Source organism: Schistocerca serialis, chromosome 4, assembly GCF_023864345.2.
Source record: "Schistocerca serialis cubense isolate TAMUIC-IGC-003099 chromosome 4, iqSchSeri2.2, whole genome shotgun sequence".
NCBI classification, from domain to species: Eukaryota; Metazoa; Arthropoda; class Insecta; order Orthoptera; family Acrididae; genus Schistocerca; species Schistocerca serialis.
The window spans coordinates 469,459,514-469,479,644 of NC_064641.1; the positions used below are offsets into that span (position 1 = coordinate 469,459,514).

Sequence of the window (20,131 nt, forward strand, 5' to 3'; positions counted from 1 at the left end):
AGTTGGAAATAAAACCCAGAGCTATGGGAGGAAATGGTGCCATTCTTCTTCATATGCACTACACACAAATTACATAGCAGGAATCTGTGAAATCTAGTACTCCTAGTTATTTGAAATAATGATGATGATGATTTGATGATGATGACAGTGCTGGTGAAAATAACACTTGTGAAGGAATTTAGTTATGATATGTATGCCAGTTAGGACTGATACTCAACAAGTAAAAACCTAGTGATTCTGGACACAAATGACTGAACTGTTTTCTTCTTCTGAGAACACAGCTCACAATACCAGCATTTAATAACTTCATTGTTTGATAACCCATTAATGAAAACTCAAGTTAGAATTAAATTGTGAATCAGGCTGGCACTTGGAATCTATATCCTTCACTTTTCGCACTGCCTATAATAGTTAAACTTGTAAAAGCATTACTGCCAAAAGATAAGGTCACATGTTAAAAGTCCCTGTTGGAAGCTTAATTTTAGTCATTCAGAAAGTTGCAGTATAGTGCACATTTTTCTGCATACTGAAAAATTAATTTTTTAATCATTGTGGGACATGAACAAGAGTAATGTTTTCTCCCTTCTCCTCAGAAGAGTTTGGTTCCCCTCATCCTAGGGTTCAGATTGGTCTGCATCTCCTTCTTAACTTTTCCCAATCTATCTCTCTTTCCTCCAAGAGGAAGGAACTGAATATACCAAAAGATATAGTTGATTATACTTTACATGTGGTATCAGCAGCACTATAGTTTTATCTCCTGGAAGAAAATTGGGGCCAGTCTCATTTCTGAAAGTGGATTTCCCTTTGATATATTTAATGTTTTTTGGTGTAGAAATGTGTTACCTTGTATTACAGCTCTCATGTGAAATATGACACTTTGAAAGCAAGGAATAAAAAGCAAATTAACAAATTAAAAAATTGATAAAAATGTATTATTTTTGGCTTTCATATGAGATAGATATTTTTAAAGCACATCATATCAGCCATGCATTCAATTTTGTTAAATCCAATAACAAAAGCCAGTGGCTGTTTCTTTGGAAAAGCCTATATTATCAGACTATTCTTGGCACCAGTATTACTTGTATAATTTCATCACAGTTTCTTTCGGTTGCATAAGTTATTAATACAACTTACAATGTTTCAGGTACTGTTTCGACTCAACTTCATGACTGTGATGCTTTGTCTCTGTATGAACAGGCCATACCAGTTCTACTACTTTGTGCCTTTAATTTCATTCTGGTTTCTAATGGCTTATTTGGTACTGGCTCTGCCACCCCAAATAACAGCTGCTTCATCTGAAACAAATCCCCTTCATTATTTGTATTTGGTTCTGAAGATGGTGGGTCTTTTTACTGTTATCACAGTACTCTATATGTCAGAGGTAAGTATAATCTTTTTTACATCGCTTTAGCAACATTGTGAGAGAAGTTTTTATGTATTATTTCATTCATGAACAGTTGAATTAGACAAACGTATACATCATGGAATTGACTTGTGGCATGAGATACTGAAAGGACTGTAAAGTCGTCGTGATCCGTTACCACTGACCTACTGTCCACCACTTGAGGAAATTGGCCAGAACTGGATACTGAATGCACGTATTACAGTCAGTAGTACCATTGTGTTCGATAGGATGGAGATCAGGTGACAGGTGCACCCTCATGTCTTTGGGTTTTTCTTCAAAGTCCTTTGATCCAGTTCAGGATTAATGTGGCTCGGCATTGATTTTCTTGTGGTGCGTGCCTTTCATGGGGCATGGTAGGTAAAAAACAGATTGCTATTGTTGAACGATAATTGCCTGTAGTGTTATCCAATGAGAGACAAGAGCAAGTGTATCAGTGGCCCTTTTTCAGCCCAGGTTGACATCCTACTCATACGAATATCTGCACTACCTGCTCAAGCAAGGCCCTATTGTACAAATAATGCCATGTATTCTTTTATAGTCTTGTAATTTGACATTTCTATGTACCAATGTGTACGTCAGCCCATCAGTCTTAGAAGCCTTTTTCCGTACTTAGAATGTTCCGAACCAGTTTTCCTGCAGTCTTAATAATCATTGTATGTTGGAGTGTGCAATATGCAGATGAGTAAATCAGTGGCTTCTGTACGCAAGAGTAAGGTGATGGTTCTTGATAGTGTGGATGCTCACCCATTGTTGTTGCTTTTCATTGCTTTTGGTGTTGTTGTTCAAGAATTGCTCTGTAATGTTTGACAGTGGTAACTGCCTTCAGTACTTTGTTATGGCAGTTGACTCTGGAGGCATTGGTTTTGGTGAAAATGACAGGGGTGTACCTGTTGAAATCTTGGCAGTTAGAAATGTCACCTGGGTGCAGTCCCTTAAGTTATTTGAACAATCTGTATGCCAGGAGAAACACTGTTTCATTTTGATGTTATAAACATGAAGTTTCTCCAGCTCTTTACCACTCATGAATTTGGACATCTATAATCACAAAATAAATCTCCGTTGAAAGATATATATCATAAAATAATTTTCAAACTTTAAGTTTGCTTATTAGCACTAGACTGAATAAAATTTTAAAAATAAGTGAATCCTAAACTTTCACTTCTGTTTCCTACTATGGAAACCCACCTATTGAATATCACCTATTGAAACACACCTACTGAATATCCCTCCCGAGACAAGCAATGCCAGAAACCCCCCATTGGGCTTCACTTAAAATTATTATCAGGAGTGTTTTTTTTTTCCTCACTAATTTTATATTCACATCATAATTTATGATCTTTGTCTCTTAATGCTGTTTACAAATTACTCTGATGGGGAAAAATATCACAACACTAAGGAGAAGTTGTGCAACGTAAATGAAAATTGGAAGGCAAGTTTCTGCATGTGAAAGATTGTCTATTCAATTTTCACCCAAGTCGTAGAAGAGTGGCACTACTAAATGCCATTACGAGGCTGCAAATCAGGTTTGCTTTAAATAGGCTAAGATCCAACATTGAATGCAATTAAGCTTAATGAGAAGCTCAGACTGGCAGGTACTAGAGACGTTAAGCTAACACAAGATTCTCATAAAAGCACAGGGAAAAACAAATGGTAGTATATTGCATCAGAATATCAAGAAAAGAAGTAGATGGGTTTCTTGTTTGGTTGGAAGATTTAGAATCAGAGGGTGGATGGATAGACTATGCCTGTGTGAACATCATGAAGTCACAGACATGGAAAAGATAAATGTAGGTGGCTATAAGCTTCCAGCACATGCACGTAGAGACACTATATATAGAGGAGGGGTTGCCATATACATTAAAATTTATCATAATCTGAAAAATTTAGAAACTAAAAAAAATTTATGTAGAGCAACAAATAGAAGCATGTGCATGTGAGCTTAAACTAAATACCGGTACTTTTATAGTTGTAGCTGCGGGTAGGTCACCATAGGGATATTTTCAGCGTTTTTTGAAAAACTTGGATTCTCTGTTTTGCTATCTGTCAAACAGAGGGCAGCAAATTATTATTTGTGAGGAATTCAATGTAGATTTTTTGAAAGAGCTTGACCTTAAAGTATTACTTGGTTCTTTCAATTTGACATCAGTTATTGATTTTCCTGCTCGGGTAGTACAGGAAAGCAACACACTGATAGATAATGTTTTATAGACCAAGATAAATTTAATAACATAAAAACTCTTCCTGTTAAGAATTATCTGTCTGATTATGATGCACAGTTAGTTACAATATCTGCATAACTCCATACAGTAATGCAAAACAGTCCTCCAAAATAGTGGGTTCACTTAATGATTTAAGAATTCCAAATTTTAGGGAAAACTTGCAATAGTAGACAGATAAGGTGTACAGGGAACGTGATGCTAACTTAAAATTTAATATATTTCATGGTACCTTTGTGAGTATATTTGAAAACTGTTTCTCTAGAAAAAACAGTGAAACATAATTGTAAGAAACCATCTAAGAATCCAAGGCTTACTAAAGGGATAAAAATACCTTGTAAACAGAAAAGTGGTAACACTTGCCCACATACTGATGTAACCAATCGTGCTCTACCAGTTGTTAATGTACCAGCATATTTCACATTTCAAGTGGCTTTTCTCGTGCTTATATTAACCTGTGATCTTGCAATATTAATCACTTCGGTATGTTATCTAGACAAATGTGTTCCCAAAATTTCATTACCCCCACATTAATTATTTTTGGTGTTGCAATTTTTTTTCTGTCAGTGTATATTAATATCATCACTGACTGCTCTGAGATGCAAGGGATTACAGCCACAGAATATCAGCACTCGTTCACAAAGCGATTGTCATACAGTAATCAGTGCCAAAACTACAATAAATATTAGTGTCAAAATTGCATACTTTCCCGTTATCTGAAACCAGATCTCTGACCTTAATAATCTGTCCATGCACACGGCAGTCCTCAGCTTGAAGTTTCAACTTGGAAATTATGTAGGCAATTAAATACCAAGCTTCACAAAGGTTCACTGGTCCACTGGTGAATTAGAATTTTGGGAGGAAGGAAGGATAATGGGAAGTTCAACTTACCACTGGGTTAGTAACATTGCTGAGATGGGCTTGGAAGATGTGGTAGGAAGTAAGTGACAAATTGAAACAATGAGGCATCTATGAGATGTGCATAAGTAGTGCAAGTGATACCACATTGTCCACAAAAGACTGGGAAGTTGGTTTCAATCCTGGTATGACAATTTTAATTTGTGACAACTGTTCATTGTAGCATAAGTTCTGCTAGACAGCTGCCAAATGTCCTCAGAAAAACTAAGAATGATGAGCTTTTACCTTTGCCTACTAAATATCGTGTCACATATCATTTCATCAGCCAATATTCTCTTACCTCAGTTCAGTAATACATTCAGGTAGTGGTCTTAGGATGGTTGCAGATATTTTCTTTAGCATGTAAAGCAACACAGATACTCTTTGAGCTACTTAATAATAGTCGCTCTTTTTCTCAACCTCTTGTAACACCCTCTCACTCCAAAACATATAATAAATAATTCTAAAATATAATTATCACACAATTTAGAAAACATCCATCTAAATTACTGACCCCATACTTCTTACAAATGCACATTGAATTTCCTTAAGGAAAAAAAAAATCAACACTAAATGCAAAATTGATACCAGAGCACTACAGCTGCCCCCATACACAGATCTTAAATTAACATCTGATACTTACTGAAGGTCCATGGTATTTTAGCGAATAACCATTCCATCATCATCAGGTGGTTCATGTAATAATGTGTCTGCTGCAGTTATTCAAGAGTTATGTGCCAAAATATCATGGAGCTTGAATGACTAGATCTGGCAGCATATCAGAGAACATTGGAAGCATTTTTCCACAAGTTCACTAGATATCTAAAACCTAAAACATAATTAACACAAGGTAAAATATCACACTATATGGTTCCATTGTTCTCTGTTTCCCATATAAATTCCAATAATTTTGACTTTACCATACAAACAGCACTTTTATTGTGGTATTACCATGCTCCATTTCAATCTTTTGCACATTTCTTCTGAGATGAAAATGTATCTCACATGTGGTAATGGCAGAACAGAGAATTGTCTAATCTTTTTTAGGGTAGATCCAGACAACAGGTTCCCCTGCCTAAAGAGTATCTCCAGCAGTTTAAAAAATACTGAAACAATCACTTACAAGACAGATTTTAACACTTCAAATATCACACATACCAATTGTCACAAAGAAAAACAAACCATTGGAAAGAGTAACATGGGGTATTTCACAGACTTAACAATCCTCCATCAAAACATGCAATCTTCAAAAAAATAAAATACAACTATTAGAAGTTGAGCTCAAATATTTGAACTGCACAGTAGTTTGTATTACTGAGCACTGGTACAGAGACACACAAATCCAACATGTAGTATTATCAGTGTATGAAAGGGCAAACTCTTACTGCAGAACTACTTCAAGGGGTGGAGGATCATGCATTTATGTAAGAAAAGGAACACAATTCAAATCAAGACATGACCTTAGTACAGTACGTGAAGACAAACACTTTGAAATATCAGCTATTGCATTAACAGGGCTTGATATCACCAAGAAATTAATCATTTTGTGTCTGTATAGATCTCCCAGTGGTAGTGTGGACACTTTTTCAATAAATTAACAGAAGTTCTAGATAAAGTCTCAAGTACAAAGGTCAACATAATTCTGTGTGAGGACATTAACATCAACACTAATATCATAAATGAATCCAGCAGCACATTCGTAAACATCCTTCAAAGTTTTGGCATGTCCCTATTGGTCAATAGTGCAACAAGGGTTACTACAGTGACTGCATCAGTAATTGACCATATGGCTACAAATATGGGCAGGGAAAAATATGATGTAGCTGTGATCTCGGACTATCAAACCATCTCTGTCAAATAACAAGAAGTTGGGATGAAGTGTATAAGGAAACCAATTTGAATATGAAATTCTGTAAATTCTCCACATTGCTTAAATTGAACTTTGAAAAGGCATTTCCAAAAATGTGTATGTCCGTATCGACATCTCACAAAAACATATGGATAACAGCAGGTATTAAGAAATTCTCTCAAACACTTAAACACCTCAGTTCCATGAAAAAGATTCGCAATGGTCCAGAATTCTTAAATTTCTATCACAGATACAAAAAGATCTATAGGAAGGTGCTGATTGCTGCAAAAAAGTCATTTAATGACAAAATAATATATAATGCAGAGAATTAAAGCAAAACAGTCTGAGATGTTCTAAAAAAGGAAACGGGGAGAGGCAAACAGTCGCAGAATAACATACTGCTAAGGGAGGGGGGTAAGGTAATAAATGATCCAAAACACTTAGCAAAGTATGTAAATGAGCATTTTTCAAGTATTGCATAGAAGTTTCAGCAAAAATTCCCCAAAACAAATATAACACCTGTAAATAATGTTGCAGTAAATACAGTGATGTTACCTCCAACCACAGAGAATGAAGTCAATAAAACTGTTCAAAAACTAAAAAATAAAAAGTCAGTAGGCTTAGATGCAGTACCAATGTGTGTACTGAAACAATGCATAGGGATTATACAAGGCCCCTTAACAAATATAATAAATGAATCCTTCACATCAGGGACATTTCCAGAGCAGTTAAAACAGGCAGAGTTGTACCTTTGCTTAGGAAAGGTGATGCAGAAGACAGAAAATTACCCATTTCCCTGCTGTCAGCATTCTCAAAAATAATGAAGCAATAACGAAAGATAGATTAATGAATTATCTGAATAAATACAATCTTTTAAGCGAATCACAGTTTGGTTTCCGAAGTGACAAAAATACGGAGTCAACCATAGTAGAATTCACAAAAGTTGTACTTGATGCTCTTGATAAAGATGAGTGTCTCACAGACATATTTCTTAGATCTTTCTAAGGTGGTTGATACAGTCAACCACAAGATTCTATTAAAGAAGCATTAGGAATAAGAGGGGTAGCTAATGACTGGTTTCGATCATACCCAACAGAGAGGTTACAAAGAGTAGAAATAACACATACTTCAAATAGATCTAAACATTTAGTAAAACACTTATCAGAACCAAAATACACTCCTGGAAATTGAAATAAGAACACCGTGAATTCATTGTCCCAGGAAGGGGAAACTTTATTGACACATTCCTGGGGTCAGATACATCACATGATCACACTGACAGAACCACAGGCAGATAGACACAGGCAACAGAGCATGCACAATGTCGGCACTAGTACAGTGTACATCCACCTTTCGCAGCAATGCAGGCTGCTATTCTCCCATGGAGACGATCGTAGAGATGCTGGATGTAGTCCTGTGGAACGGCTTGCCATGCCATTTCCACCTGGCGCCTCAGTTGGACCAGCGTTCGTGCAGACCGCGTGAGACGACGCTTCATCCAGTCCCAAACATGCTCAATGGGGGACAGATCCGGAGATCTTGCTGGCCAGGGTAGTTGACTTACACCTTCTAGAGCACGTTGGGTGGCACGGGATACATGCGGACGTGCATTGTCCTGTTGGAACAGCAAGTTCCCTTGCCGGTCTAGGAATGGTAGAACGATGGGTTCGATGACGGTTTGGATGTACTGTGCACTATTCAGTGTCCCCTCGACGATCACCAGTGGTGTACGACCAGTGTAGGAGATCGCTCCCCACACCATGATGCCGGGTGTTGGCCCTGTGTGCCTCGGTCGTATGCAGTCCTGATTGTGGCGCTCACCTGCACGGCGCCAAACACGCATACGACCATCATTGGCACCAAGGCAGAAGCGACTCTCATCGCTGAAGACGACACGTCTCCATTCGTCCCTCCATTCACGCCTGTCGTGACACCACTGGAGGCGGGCTGCACGATGTTGGGGCGTGAGCGGAAGACGGCCTAACGGTGTGCGGGACCGTAGCCCAGCTTCATGGAGACGGTTGCGAATGGTCCTCCCTGGTACCCCAGGAGCAACAGTGGCCCTAATTTGCTGGGAAGTGGCGGTGCGGTCCCCTACGGCACTGCGTAGGATCCTACGGTCTTGGCGTGCATCCGTGCGTCGCTGCGGTCCGGTCCCAGGTCGACGGGCACGTGCACCTTCCGCCGACCACTGGCGACAACATCGATGTACTGTGGAGACCTCACGCCCCACGTGTTGAGCAATTCGGCGGTACGTCCACCCGGCCTCCCGCATGCCCACTATATGCCCTCGCTCAAAGTCCGTCAACTGCACATACGGTTCACGTCCACGCTGTCACGGCATGCTACCAGTGTTAAAGACTGCGATGGAGCTCCGTATGCCACGGCAAACTGGCTGACACTGACGGCGGCGGTGCACAAATGCTGCGCAGCTAGCGCCATTCGACGGCCAACACCGAGGTTCCTGGTGTGTCCGCTGTGCCGTGCGTGTGATCATTGCTTGTACAGCCCTCTTGCAGTGTCCGGAGCAAGTATGGTGGGTCTGACACACCGGTGTCAATGTGTTCTTTTTTCCATTTCCAGGAGTGTACATTAATATAGGGGTTCCGCAAGTTAGCATATTAGGACCAATACTATTCCTGATATAAATCAATGATTTTCCCACTAGTGTTCCTCATGGTGAAAAATTCTCTTCGCTGATGACAGCAATATTATAGTCACTGAGAAAACAAGAGAACTCCTTGCCAAGAAAGCAAATGAAACTCTCCAGGAAGTTCATGATCGGTCAATAGGCAATAAAGTGACATTGAACATTAAGAAAACTAATGCCATGAATTTCAGTTTGAAGAGGAAAAATGGCAATGTGTAATTAAATGTAGATGGCACCTCTATAGACTGTGTAACAAATGCAAAATTTCTAGGAATGAATATTGATTCTCAGTTGAAGTGGTGTGAACACACAAAGGTACTTGCAAACACACAAAGGTACTTGCAAACACACAAAGGTACTTGCAAACAGAATGTCATCAGCATGTTATGCCCTTAGAATCCTATCATCAGTGTGTAACATGCAGTGTCTTTTAGTTACATATTATTCATATGTACATTCAATTCTTATCTATGGCATTCTTTTTTGGGGAACAAATGCACAAAATATGAACACAATTTTCAAACTCCAGGAAAGAGCCATATGAATAACAACCAAAAATACTAGTCGAGCTCATTGTAAAGATCTGTTCAAAACACTGGGGATTTTAACTGCTCCATGTGAATACATTTACCAATCAGTTATACAGATCAAAAATAACATTGGTAATTACTGCACAAACAGCTCTGTCCATGACCATGCAACAAGAGATAGACTCAACTTACATTTACCAAGAAAACATAAACATAAAACTCAACAGCATTTTCTACAAAGCAATAAAACAGTACAATAAATTACCAAAAGAGATTAAAGAAATTGCAAAAATACACTTATTTAAAAAAGGCAGCTAAAAAGTACCTGTTATGCAATACATTTTATACAATGAAGGATTACTTAGATAAAACAGAGTAGGGGTTTGATAAAAAAAATGTTGTACAAATAAATAATGATAATAATTATGAAACATCCAACATTCCACATAACACCTTCACTTTGTTGTTTTTTTTTTTTTTTTAGAAATACTTACCCCCAAGCTATACATGGCACAATACTAATAGTCCAGTAGAATTAGCATTTGCGTACAGCTCCTCATTAAAGTTGGACCATTTCTCATCATCAATGAAGACAATTTCAAAAGTAGTTCTTCAGTAATTCTTATGTACACGCTTTTAAATACAGACCTATAGCAACGAATTTTCTTGTACCTATTTAATATACTGCCAAGTTGTGGATTATCTAATTCAACATGACTACTCTGATGAAGCAGTTCATTCAGGCTGAGAGGAGTGGCGACTGGGAACTGCACCTCACCACTGTTAAGATAATGTTACCCTATTTTCATGACAGTGGACATTGTCTGTATGCTAAATCTACACAGCTGTATTTACAAGACATGATGGGCCTTGAAAAGAAAATATCAGAAGACTATACACAGTTTGCATTCAAAGGCTGATAAGTTTTGGAGTGGGATATGGTCTGACATGACGATTGAGCAAGCACTAATGCCCCCGTTGAAAAGTACTGGAGGGCTCAGTCATGGTCGCGGCATTTCAGACAGTACTCTGAGTAGATGGATTCTGACCATGCCAATTGTTCCTACAGTGACCCAGCAGGTTGAAGAGTTTTGTGGTGTATCACTCACTACCTCAGAGCAACATGTTGTTGTGAGGGATGCTAGAGTTCAGCGTGACAATGGAGGTCTTCAGAAATTTGTTGAGTGATTTCAATCCCATGATCCTTTTCCTGTTACTAAATCTGTTATGTCTATCAGCACAGGAATCGTCAGAGATGACTCAATCAACCATCACAGAGCCTCTGAAATGGGCAACTCCTCAGTGCTCACCCCAGTTGGTCAAACTTTTGACAACATCAAGTTTGTCCGAAAGAAAAGAGTGATGAGTATACAGGGATTTAAATCTAAGGTGACCATTCATCAGAAGTATGTACCAGTGAACCCTGAAACCATATTCCACCCGATAGCACTTGTCAAGAAACCTGACGAACAGCCTAAAGAATTCTTCCATTATGAGCTGGCACGCTATCCTCTCTCTCTGTTTGGTGCATCTGGAATGAGGAAGAATCCCAAGTCAGTGTTATATGACTTGTTCACACCATTGAATGATGTAAACCTGGAAGAAGTAGCATTTGTCATCAATGGTGGATTTCTTCTCCACCAGGTTGTATGGAAGAATGATGAAACATTCCAGTTAATGCTAACCAAATAAGTTGAATATTTAAAAATACATTACAGCGGAAGTGCGACAAGTGCAGTGTTCGATGGCTACCCAGAAGACCTGCCCCCTAAGGGCATCAAATATGCTGAGCGTCTCCGCCAAAACAAAAGACACACTACTCCTGAGGTCACCTTTACCGAGTTAGTGATGGTGACTATGATTCAGGAGCAATTTGTTTCCAATGACAGAAACAAAGCACGTCTCATTAGCTTGCTTATTTCGAGGCTTGAAGATGAAGGTTTCTCAGTAAAGCCAGCTAATGAAGATGCAGACCACCTAATTGTTGCCACTGCGCTTGAGGTATCATAGGAACATGAGAAGGTTGTGGTTGTTGGTAAGGATATGGACCTTCTCATCATGCTCAATGCCCCAGCCACACCATCAGCAAATATGTATTTCTTGAAACCTGGAAGAGGAAAGACCTCTTCAAAAGTATTTGGTTCCAGCAGTTTCAAACTGGCAAACAACATCAGAAGGCCACTCATATTTCTCCATGCCGTAAGTGGATGTGACACGACTTCAGCACTCCTCGGTCAGGGCAAGAAGAAGGTGGTCAATCTACTAATCAAAAATAAATGTCTTCTGGGAGACATGAAACCTTTCTTAGAGCATGACACTCAAGCTGAAGCTATTGTCGAAGCTGGCCTCCGATTTTTAGCAACCCTCTATGGAGGTATGGCAAGAGACGCTTTAGACAAACTGCGATTCAACCTGTTTTCCAAAGCAATTGTGAAATTGAGATTCACCCTAGTATCCCTCCCACCAACGTCAGAAGCAGCTCGCCAGCATTGCTTGAGGACCTACTTACAAATACAAATGTGGATAGGACACCAGATGGATCCGCTCCTCTGGAGATGGCAGGCTTCAGAGATTGGTCTTGGCCCCGTTCCTACCTCCAAAGAACCAGCTCCACAGTCTCTTCTCTCAACAATTTTCTGCAAATGCAACAAGGGCTGTGCAGGTTGTTGTGGGTGTCAGAAGGCTGGTATTAAGTGCGCATTAATTTGTGTCAACTACAAGGGGAACTCATGCACTAACTCCCTTCAACCAGATGAAACTGACGAACCAGATGTTGATGAAGACCTGGACTGTATATATGAGGTGACAAAAATTACTGACTTTTACGAGCTGAGTGATGGGGCGTCGGACTCGGAAATTACAGACTTTGAGGAGCCGAGTGGTGCAATGACAGTCAGACGTCGCCGTATGTGAAATTTGTGTACCTACCTACTTTTACCCTTTTCCTCTCGTACATTTATGTAAAATTTTGTAATTACGAAATGTAATAACCACTACTTAATTTCAAGGAGTGTCTCTCTCTTCCTCCTTCATATCAGTTGAATGGGCATCACTATATTTTATCGAGGGTCAAGAATGGAGACCCTGCATCTGACAAATGGCAAATTTTACAGGGGAGCTAAAAAACGTAACTTTTTAATAAAAATTTTGATTGCTTTGATTTTTTACTTAGAGCATAATCATTTATTACTCTCAGGTTGTGCATTGTCTTTTTGCATCATTTTATTGTAGCATTTTTTTTTCACTTAAAAGTTTTTTTTGAGCTAGGACTTTTTCTGACATCTGTCAGATACAAGGTCTCAGTTCTTAGCCCTCAATATATGAAAAACTTCTAAATATTATTTTTCAAATTTTACAAAATTTTAATATTTTATTTTATTACTATATTAAATAAGTACAATACAAAGGGTTGCTATAGTTCTGTATTTAAAAGCATGTACATAAGAATTACTGAAGAACTTCATTTAAAATTGTCTTCATTGATGATGAGAAATGGTCCAACTTTAGTGAGGAGCTGTAGAGGAGCTGTACGCAAATGGGTAGTCCAATAAATTCACTTTTGGTTTCATTTAATGCAGAATTTCTCTCTCCATATCTCTTTTATGAACAACATTATTGATAGGTGGGTTAGTTTCAACAATATTATCAAAAAACAGAGGTTAAAATGGAAATTTTTCATGAACATGTAAAATTAGTCCATTCTTGAAGAGCACTAGTATAGAAATGGGCGGTCCAAAAAATATGCGGGTGGTCTCATTCAGTGCAGAATTTCATGCCCTACAATTTTTAATTCTTCTATGTTTTCGATATTGTGAGTCATTTATGAGATATGATCACAAAACTGAAAAAATACCCCTTTTTCGGGTACATTTTTGCCCCCTACCACTTTTCCACAACTTCGCTGACGGGGAAAACCTAGGATAGTTATATTGGGCCACAAATGAAGCCATTGAAACAATAAAACCTTTTGTAGCAATTATTTCCGATTTGTCTAAGTTTTAGGTTAACCCTACTTGACTATAACACCTCTTCCTCCTTCTGAGCACAACATCTCACTAATTATGGAGGGATGCTGACTCAGTTTTTCTGGATAGCAAATGGGAAATTGCAGTAGTTGCAGTACAGAAAATGGCCCAGAGACCGCCAGTGTGTGTGTGTGTGTGTGTGTGTGTGTGCAGTGACCTATAGTGAGATGTTAGTGAATGGTGTAGCTTTACATTATTTAATAAGTTATTTGTAGAAAAAGTATTGTACAGTAGTAAGTTATTTGCAGAAAAAGTATTGTACACATGGAGTAAATCTAATGATTATGTCTAACTAGAAGTCTGTAAATATATGTGTATATGAATTAGCTTATTTTTAATTGGTCCAAACTTGTAAATACTTTGACCTGTCCTATGTCCTTGTAAAAAGATATCTACGGATGAATAAAGCTGCTGCTGCTGCTACTACTACTACTACTACTTCTACTTGTACTTCTACTTCTACATTGTAGTGTAGACTGGTCTAACAATGACTCACCTCCCTTAATGCTGATCAAAGCTACTAGCATTTGCAGATTATTATGCCTTCCCTTAAAATAAAACTAAAATAAACTTTTCTGGCATTTATACCTACATATGTGATGGTCACTTATTAAGATTTAAAAATTATAACTTAAAAAAGTTAACGATTTAGATCTGGTTCCACTAGAATAAACCCTGATAAATTCAAACTGTTATCATTTAATAGTGTTCCTTTCAGATATTTCCTGATAAATTTTAGTATCCACTCACTCTCAGTAACAGATGACTGTCAAATGAATGGGAGTGTCACTTGACAAATCACAGTACATGGACATTGTGTGCCCTAATGTACTTCACATGAAATGGAGAAAAGTGGGTTTGTTGAAGTTTGTATAGATTTGTGAAGTAAAGAGTGCAAAATCTGCAATGAAAAATGGGAATGAAGGTGGTAAATACAATAACAGGAGGAAATATTATAGTGTTAGGACCAAGAAGGAATCAGAGGAATACTGAGATTATGGACCAAAAGAGAATGGCCATAGAAGTTTTGACAGTGGTAATGATTCCAGTACCAGAGGAACAGAGAACCAAGAAATGCAGTGAATGTAGCATCATTAGTTTAATTTCACATGCAACTAAAGTTGTGTTAAGAATCATGAGTAAAAGAATGAACAATGGCAAGTTATCAAGATTTAAGTGAGTTTGAACATGGTGTTATAGTTGGAGTACGAGCCAGGTAGCAATGAAGTGGGGATTTTCCCATATGACCATTTCACGAGTGTATTGTGAATATCAGTAATCTGGTAAAACATCAAATCTTTGACATTGCTGTGGCCAAAAAACGATTCTGCAAGAACAGGACCAACAATGAGTGAAGAGAATCATCCAGTATAACAGAAGTGCATCCATTCTGCAAATTGCTGCAAATTTCATTGCTGGGCCATCAACAAGTGTCAACATGCGAACCATTCAACAAAACATCATTGATGTAGACTTTCGGAACCGCAGGCTGACTCGTGTATCCTTGATGACTGCACGACACAAAGCTTTACGCCTCACCTGGACCTGTCAACACTGACATTGGACTGTTGATGACTGGAAACATGTTGCCTGGTTGGACGAGTCGCATTTCAAATTGTTTTGAGCAGATGGACGTGTACAGGTATGGAGACAACCTCATGAATCCATGGACCTGCATGTCAGCAGTTTACTGTTCAAGCTGGTGGAGGCTCTATAATGGTGTGGGACATGTGCAGCTGGAGTGATATGTGACCCCTCTCATGTCTAGATGTGACTGTGACGGGTGACATATAAGCAAGCATCCTGTCAGATCACCTGTAGCCATTCATGTCCACTTGGCATTCCGATAGACTTGGGCAATTCAAACAGGACAGTACGACACCCTACAAGTCCAGAATTGCTACAGAATGGCTCCAGGAACACACTTCTGAATGTAAACATTTCTGCCGGCCACCAAATTGCCGGATAAATTCTAGTGTCCGATAACACCCATCAGCTTTGACCAGTGACGTCATACGTAAGGCAAAGATGCTGCAATGGACAATCTATGAATGTAACAGATCATACTCATAAACAAACAAATGTAGCATGCCGTAAAATAATACATTTAACGCAGCCATTATCTACACGCGAATTTCATTTAAACGAGTTGAAAATGACTGAAATAAATAAGAACACGAGAGCAATTACGAGTGCATATATTATATTATATTTTCCACATGTACTGCAAAAACGATCTAAATAATGAACCGTCAAATAGTTGGAATCTGTAACTAGAAGCAACCTACGTAGGAGGTCATTTCTAGTCACCAATTCCAATATTACTGTTTGTTGCGCTAAAATCTTATAATATATCTGAAATGTGCTTAAAAAATGGTCTTCTTAGTGAACTACGGAATACGACTAGAAATGCAAAACTGTCCAAACCCTGGTACTGATAACTATACTACGCGAAAGTCACAACAGGTACAGTAACTCCAAAACAACACTCAGTAAAACTGATACATTGGGAATGAAAGTAAAATGAAGAGCAGTATAGCAAAAACATTGAAAAGGAAAACAAAAGTGGCTACATAAAAAGAAACTTACCGCATATGAACTTCCGTAGGAGTCAAATGCTGAGGCTGACAAGAACGAAATAAGGACATAACAAGAAATAATAATGTTAGAATGTCAAACTGTAACAAAAGAAGCAAAATCCAGAATAACTAATGAAAAAAATAATAAGAAATAGAAACTGCAAGGCACAGATGAAGCGCCACCCAAATCAGTTCTTCCCTACCACCCACCCTTAATCAGACACGAAATTTAAAATAATAAAAAAAAATGAAACCACGAGTCAGTCACATAAACCCTCTGGCAGAGACACAGCAATACCCCTTGGCCTACCATTGTAACCAGAAAATATTAAAACAACAGTAAAACCTCCCTCCAGAGAAATGAAAAAAGTAGCGCTCGCACAATACAAGAACATAAAAAAAAACGCAACGTAAAACAAGAAAAAAGTATCAGACCCACAAACACCTCAAATGTGGCTTGTACATTTTGCTGACTACTTTCATAAAGGCAAGAAATAAATAATAACCTTTAGGAATACTCTTCCTCGATCAGTATTGATCTAAATGGCCTTGCAGCACTGAAATCCTTCTCTTTCCCCGCCCAACAACAGATTTTACAATGATAGTATTTGTACATGCCCCCGTCTTGTAATCTTGAAACTGAATATTGTGATTCACGACCAAATGATGATAACCCCTTTCACCCAACCCCTTGCACTAGGCAAACCCATCCAACACGACTACAGAACCTTTTTCCACATAGTCTTCTATTAAAGATGTCAAGACTTCCTTTGTCCGATTTGGTACAACTGTAAATACAACATGAGCACAATCTCCTCCAGAAACTACTACTCAAAAACCCAAAGCCCAACAACCTCGTGCCCCCTTTTGTACTTTCTCTTTCCAAAATGTGACTCATCTACTTCAACAATAACCCCTGCCTCCCCCCCCCCCCTCCCCTCCTCCTCCTAAATGACCCCCCACCCCCCCACCCCCCAACTAGACTTTATAAATTCCCTTCAGACTTCTCTACAAAATGAGAACCAGTCAACTACAGTGCCACACGAAACCCCTGCTTTGTGCATGACAGATTTGCAATAATAGGGCCTATTCATAGCAAAAATAGGTTAGCGTGACAGTTACTTCTAAATTCAGCCTCGATCTTTCAAACTACATCCCCCTGAATATGGACCTCCATATGTTATTTTTTTCTGCACCTCCACGTGTATTCATCGGAAGTTCGTGATGACCCAACCTTTCTTCAAAACCCTATAATTTCCACAGACAGTGCACTTGCAAAATCCAGCAATGACGCCCAATAATTGCAAAAATTGTATAGTTGATTTATGATCACTCATTTTCTGAAGCAGAATTTTCACAGTAAAAACAACTGACTCATCCATAACGAACAGCATGAGAAATCAAGACCTTGTAAATCACGACTACTTATAAATCATAACTACTTTCATTAACAAAAGATGGTGAAAACAAATTACGAGATGAAGACAAAATAATCTACATCGAATTTTTAATATACACGCGTAACGAGGAAATCCAGAGAAATCATTTGACGTTCATCGACTGCAATCTGCAGCACAAACAAAATAACATCACGCGTTACGTCATTGGTCAAAGCTGACGGGTGGTTATCGGACACTAGAATTGACCCAAACTTCCCAGACGTGAACGTTATTGAACATATCTGGGATGCCTTGCAATGTAGTGTTCAGAAGAGATCTCCACTGCCTCATACTCTTATGGATTTATGGACAACCCTCGAGGATTCATGATGTCAGTTCCCTCCAGCACTACTTCAGACATTAGTCGAGTCCATGCCACAACGTGTTGTAGCACGTACCAGTTTCTTCGGCTCTTTAGTGTATGTGTGACTGAAGATGCAGGTCTAAAAATGAAAAAGACAACATGCTTATACAAGTGTTTCATAGACCTGGTAAAGGTATTCGACAGTGTGGCTTGGGACAAGTGTGCAATTTAATAAGGGAAAAGAGAATGAACTAGTAAAGCTGACGGTGTATAAACTCACCATATTTAAATCAAAAAGTGTCAGTAAAAAAGAGAGGAGAAAGTATCAACTAGATGAAATTGGATAAGGATTAAGACAAGGCTACTGTCTTTCCCCCAACATTTTAAATCCACTGGCTGAGAAGGGGACAAAACTTTGAGTAAGAAGAATTTGGTGTTTGAGATAGTGCTTCTAGCAGTGGATGGAAAATAACTGCAGGAAATAATGGATGTCAATGAATCTAAGGGATAGAACCGTGAAGTGAAAATCAACACAGAGAAAACAAAAATTGTGGAGGAAGTAAAATGGTAAACATAATGCTGAATGGAGAAACATTAGAACATGCGAAAAGCTTTTTACACCTAGGAAGCAAGATGGATAGTGACTGAAAATGCAGCACAGAAATTAAAAGCATTATAGCAATGGCAAAAGAGGCATTTGCAAGAAAAGCAGAGTTTTCTGCATCGATAATGGATAAATATTTGAAGAAAAGACTGCATTACTGATACATGTCCAATGAGGGAGAAACATAGTGCAAGGCTGGAGGCTTTCGTGATATGGACATAGTGGAGGATGAATGGAATGAGCTGGATGGAAGGGTGAAAAGTGATCCGCTACTGCAAAGAACACTAGAGACCATTACTGAGTTCAATAAAAATACTGAAAGGAACTAGATAAGAGGAGGAAAGAGAGATTTGTGTAAAAAAATTAAAAAAAAGAAAAGAAACTGTCTTAGAAGGGCATGTGGAAGGGTGGAGAAAGAGAGGGAGGAAGAGTTTAGACATCCTGGATGATGGGCAGCATATACTGCAGCTATTAGAAGGAAGTAATGGACTATCAGAAATAGACACACAAATGATATGCTAACATAGCAGGATACAATAACCACCACCACCACCACCACGACTACTACTACTACTACTACTACTACTACTACTACTACTGTTACAGCTAATACTATTATTGTTGCTCCTCTCTGTATATGTGTATAATGCTGTAGTAAATTTCAATATTCCACAAACAAGTAAGTCCCAGACTCTTCCAGGTATTACAAATCTGAAGTCGTAAACAGACTCACTCTGATGTTTAAATGGAGTTACTCCCACTGAGGCATCACAGTTATACGTCAGTTCTTCATGTTCCGTGTAAGGGAAGCCCCTATCCTTGATATGCACGCAGTAATATGATAGAGCTTATGTGAAGGACATCGACAATGTGTCTGTGCTTTTGTCTCCTTAATGTAGACTCATATACTCAGACTATGCAGGTAACATGTGATCAGTTACATAGGATTCAGTCATGCTAAAGTAGCATTTTAATAATTGTGTGAAAATGCGTGCTAAGTTACATGGGCTGCAGCTTAGAGGGTGGAGTCTGTCATTAAATGTTAACATGTTATTGTGAACATCCAAGAAGTGTGTGAATGACAGCCATGTGGTCTCTTGAGTATGAGTGATGAGCTATGTAATGTTATCATCTTATTCATAGATTGAAACTGAAACAATGTATCCATTGTTGTTTTGACCTGTAAACCATTTACCAGGTAATGTTACATAAAATCTGTGGCTTCATCCATTGCTGTGTTGTGCAAATGCCACAATATGAAGTCCTGTATCCCAGTTTCTCTCATTGGTTCTAACATTCTTTGAGAGTATGTGTCCAGCATTTTACTAAAACGTTCTGCGAGGCCAGCAGCTATCATTCTGTGAACAGTGTTGCGCATTAAAATTACATCAAACATGAGTCTTGACTGAACCAATTTCCATCAGAGATCATTGCTATAGTGCTCAGTGCATAGAAATTGTCTTTCACAAGAAAGATAATGGTTTCAGAGCTTCATCAATATGTACAGCCTTGGTGAAAGTGTAGTGAATGAACTAGCCAGTGCACACTGTTATCCATTTATTCACAATGGCCAACTTGAGAAACCTTCGGAAAAGGTAAACTGTAGTCCAGTGAAATGGGGCAACTGCAGGAG

The 20,131-nt window shown here is 38.6% G+C and overlaps 1 protein-coding gene across 2 annotated transcripts in view; it reads left to right on the top strand.

Annotated features, from left to right (window-relative positions):
• The window catches only part of LOC126475117 (N-acetylneuraminate 9-O-acetyltransferase), a 243,231-nt gene that overhangs the window by 184,205 nt on the left and 38,895 nt on the right, over positions 1-20,131 (top strand). For both annotated transcript variants that reach the window (XM_050102705.1, XM_050102704.1), the window contains one exon: positions 1,145-1,381. In XM_050102705.1, the coding sequence (XP_049958662.1) occupies positions 1,145-1,381 (237 nt within the window). The remainder of the gene's footprint in view (positions 1-1,144; positions 1,382-20,131) is intronic.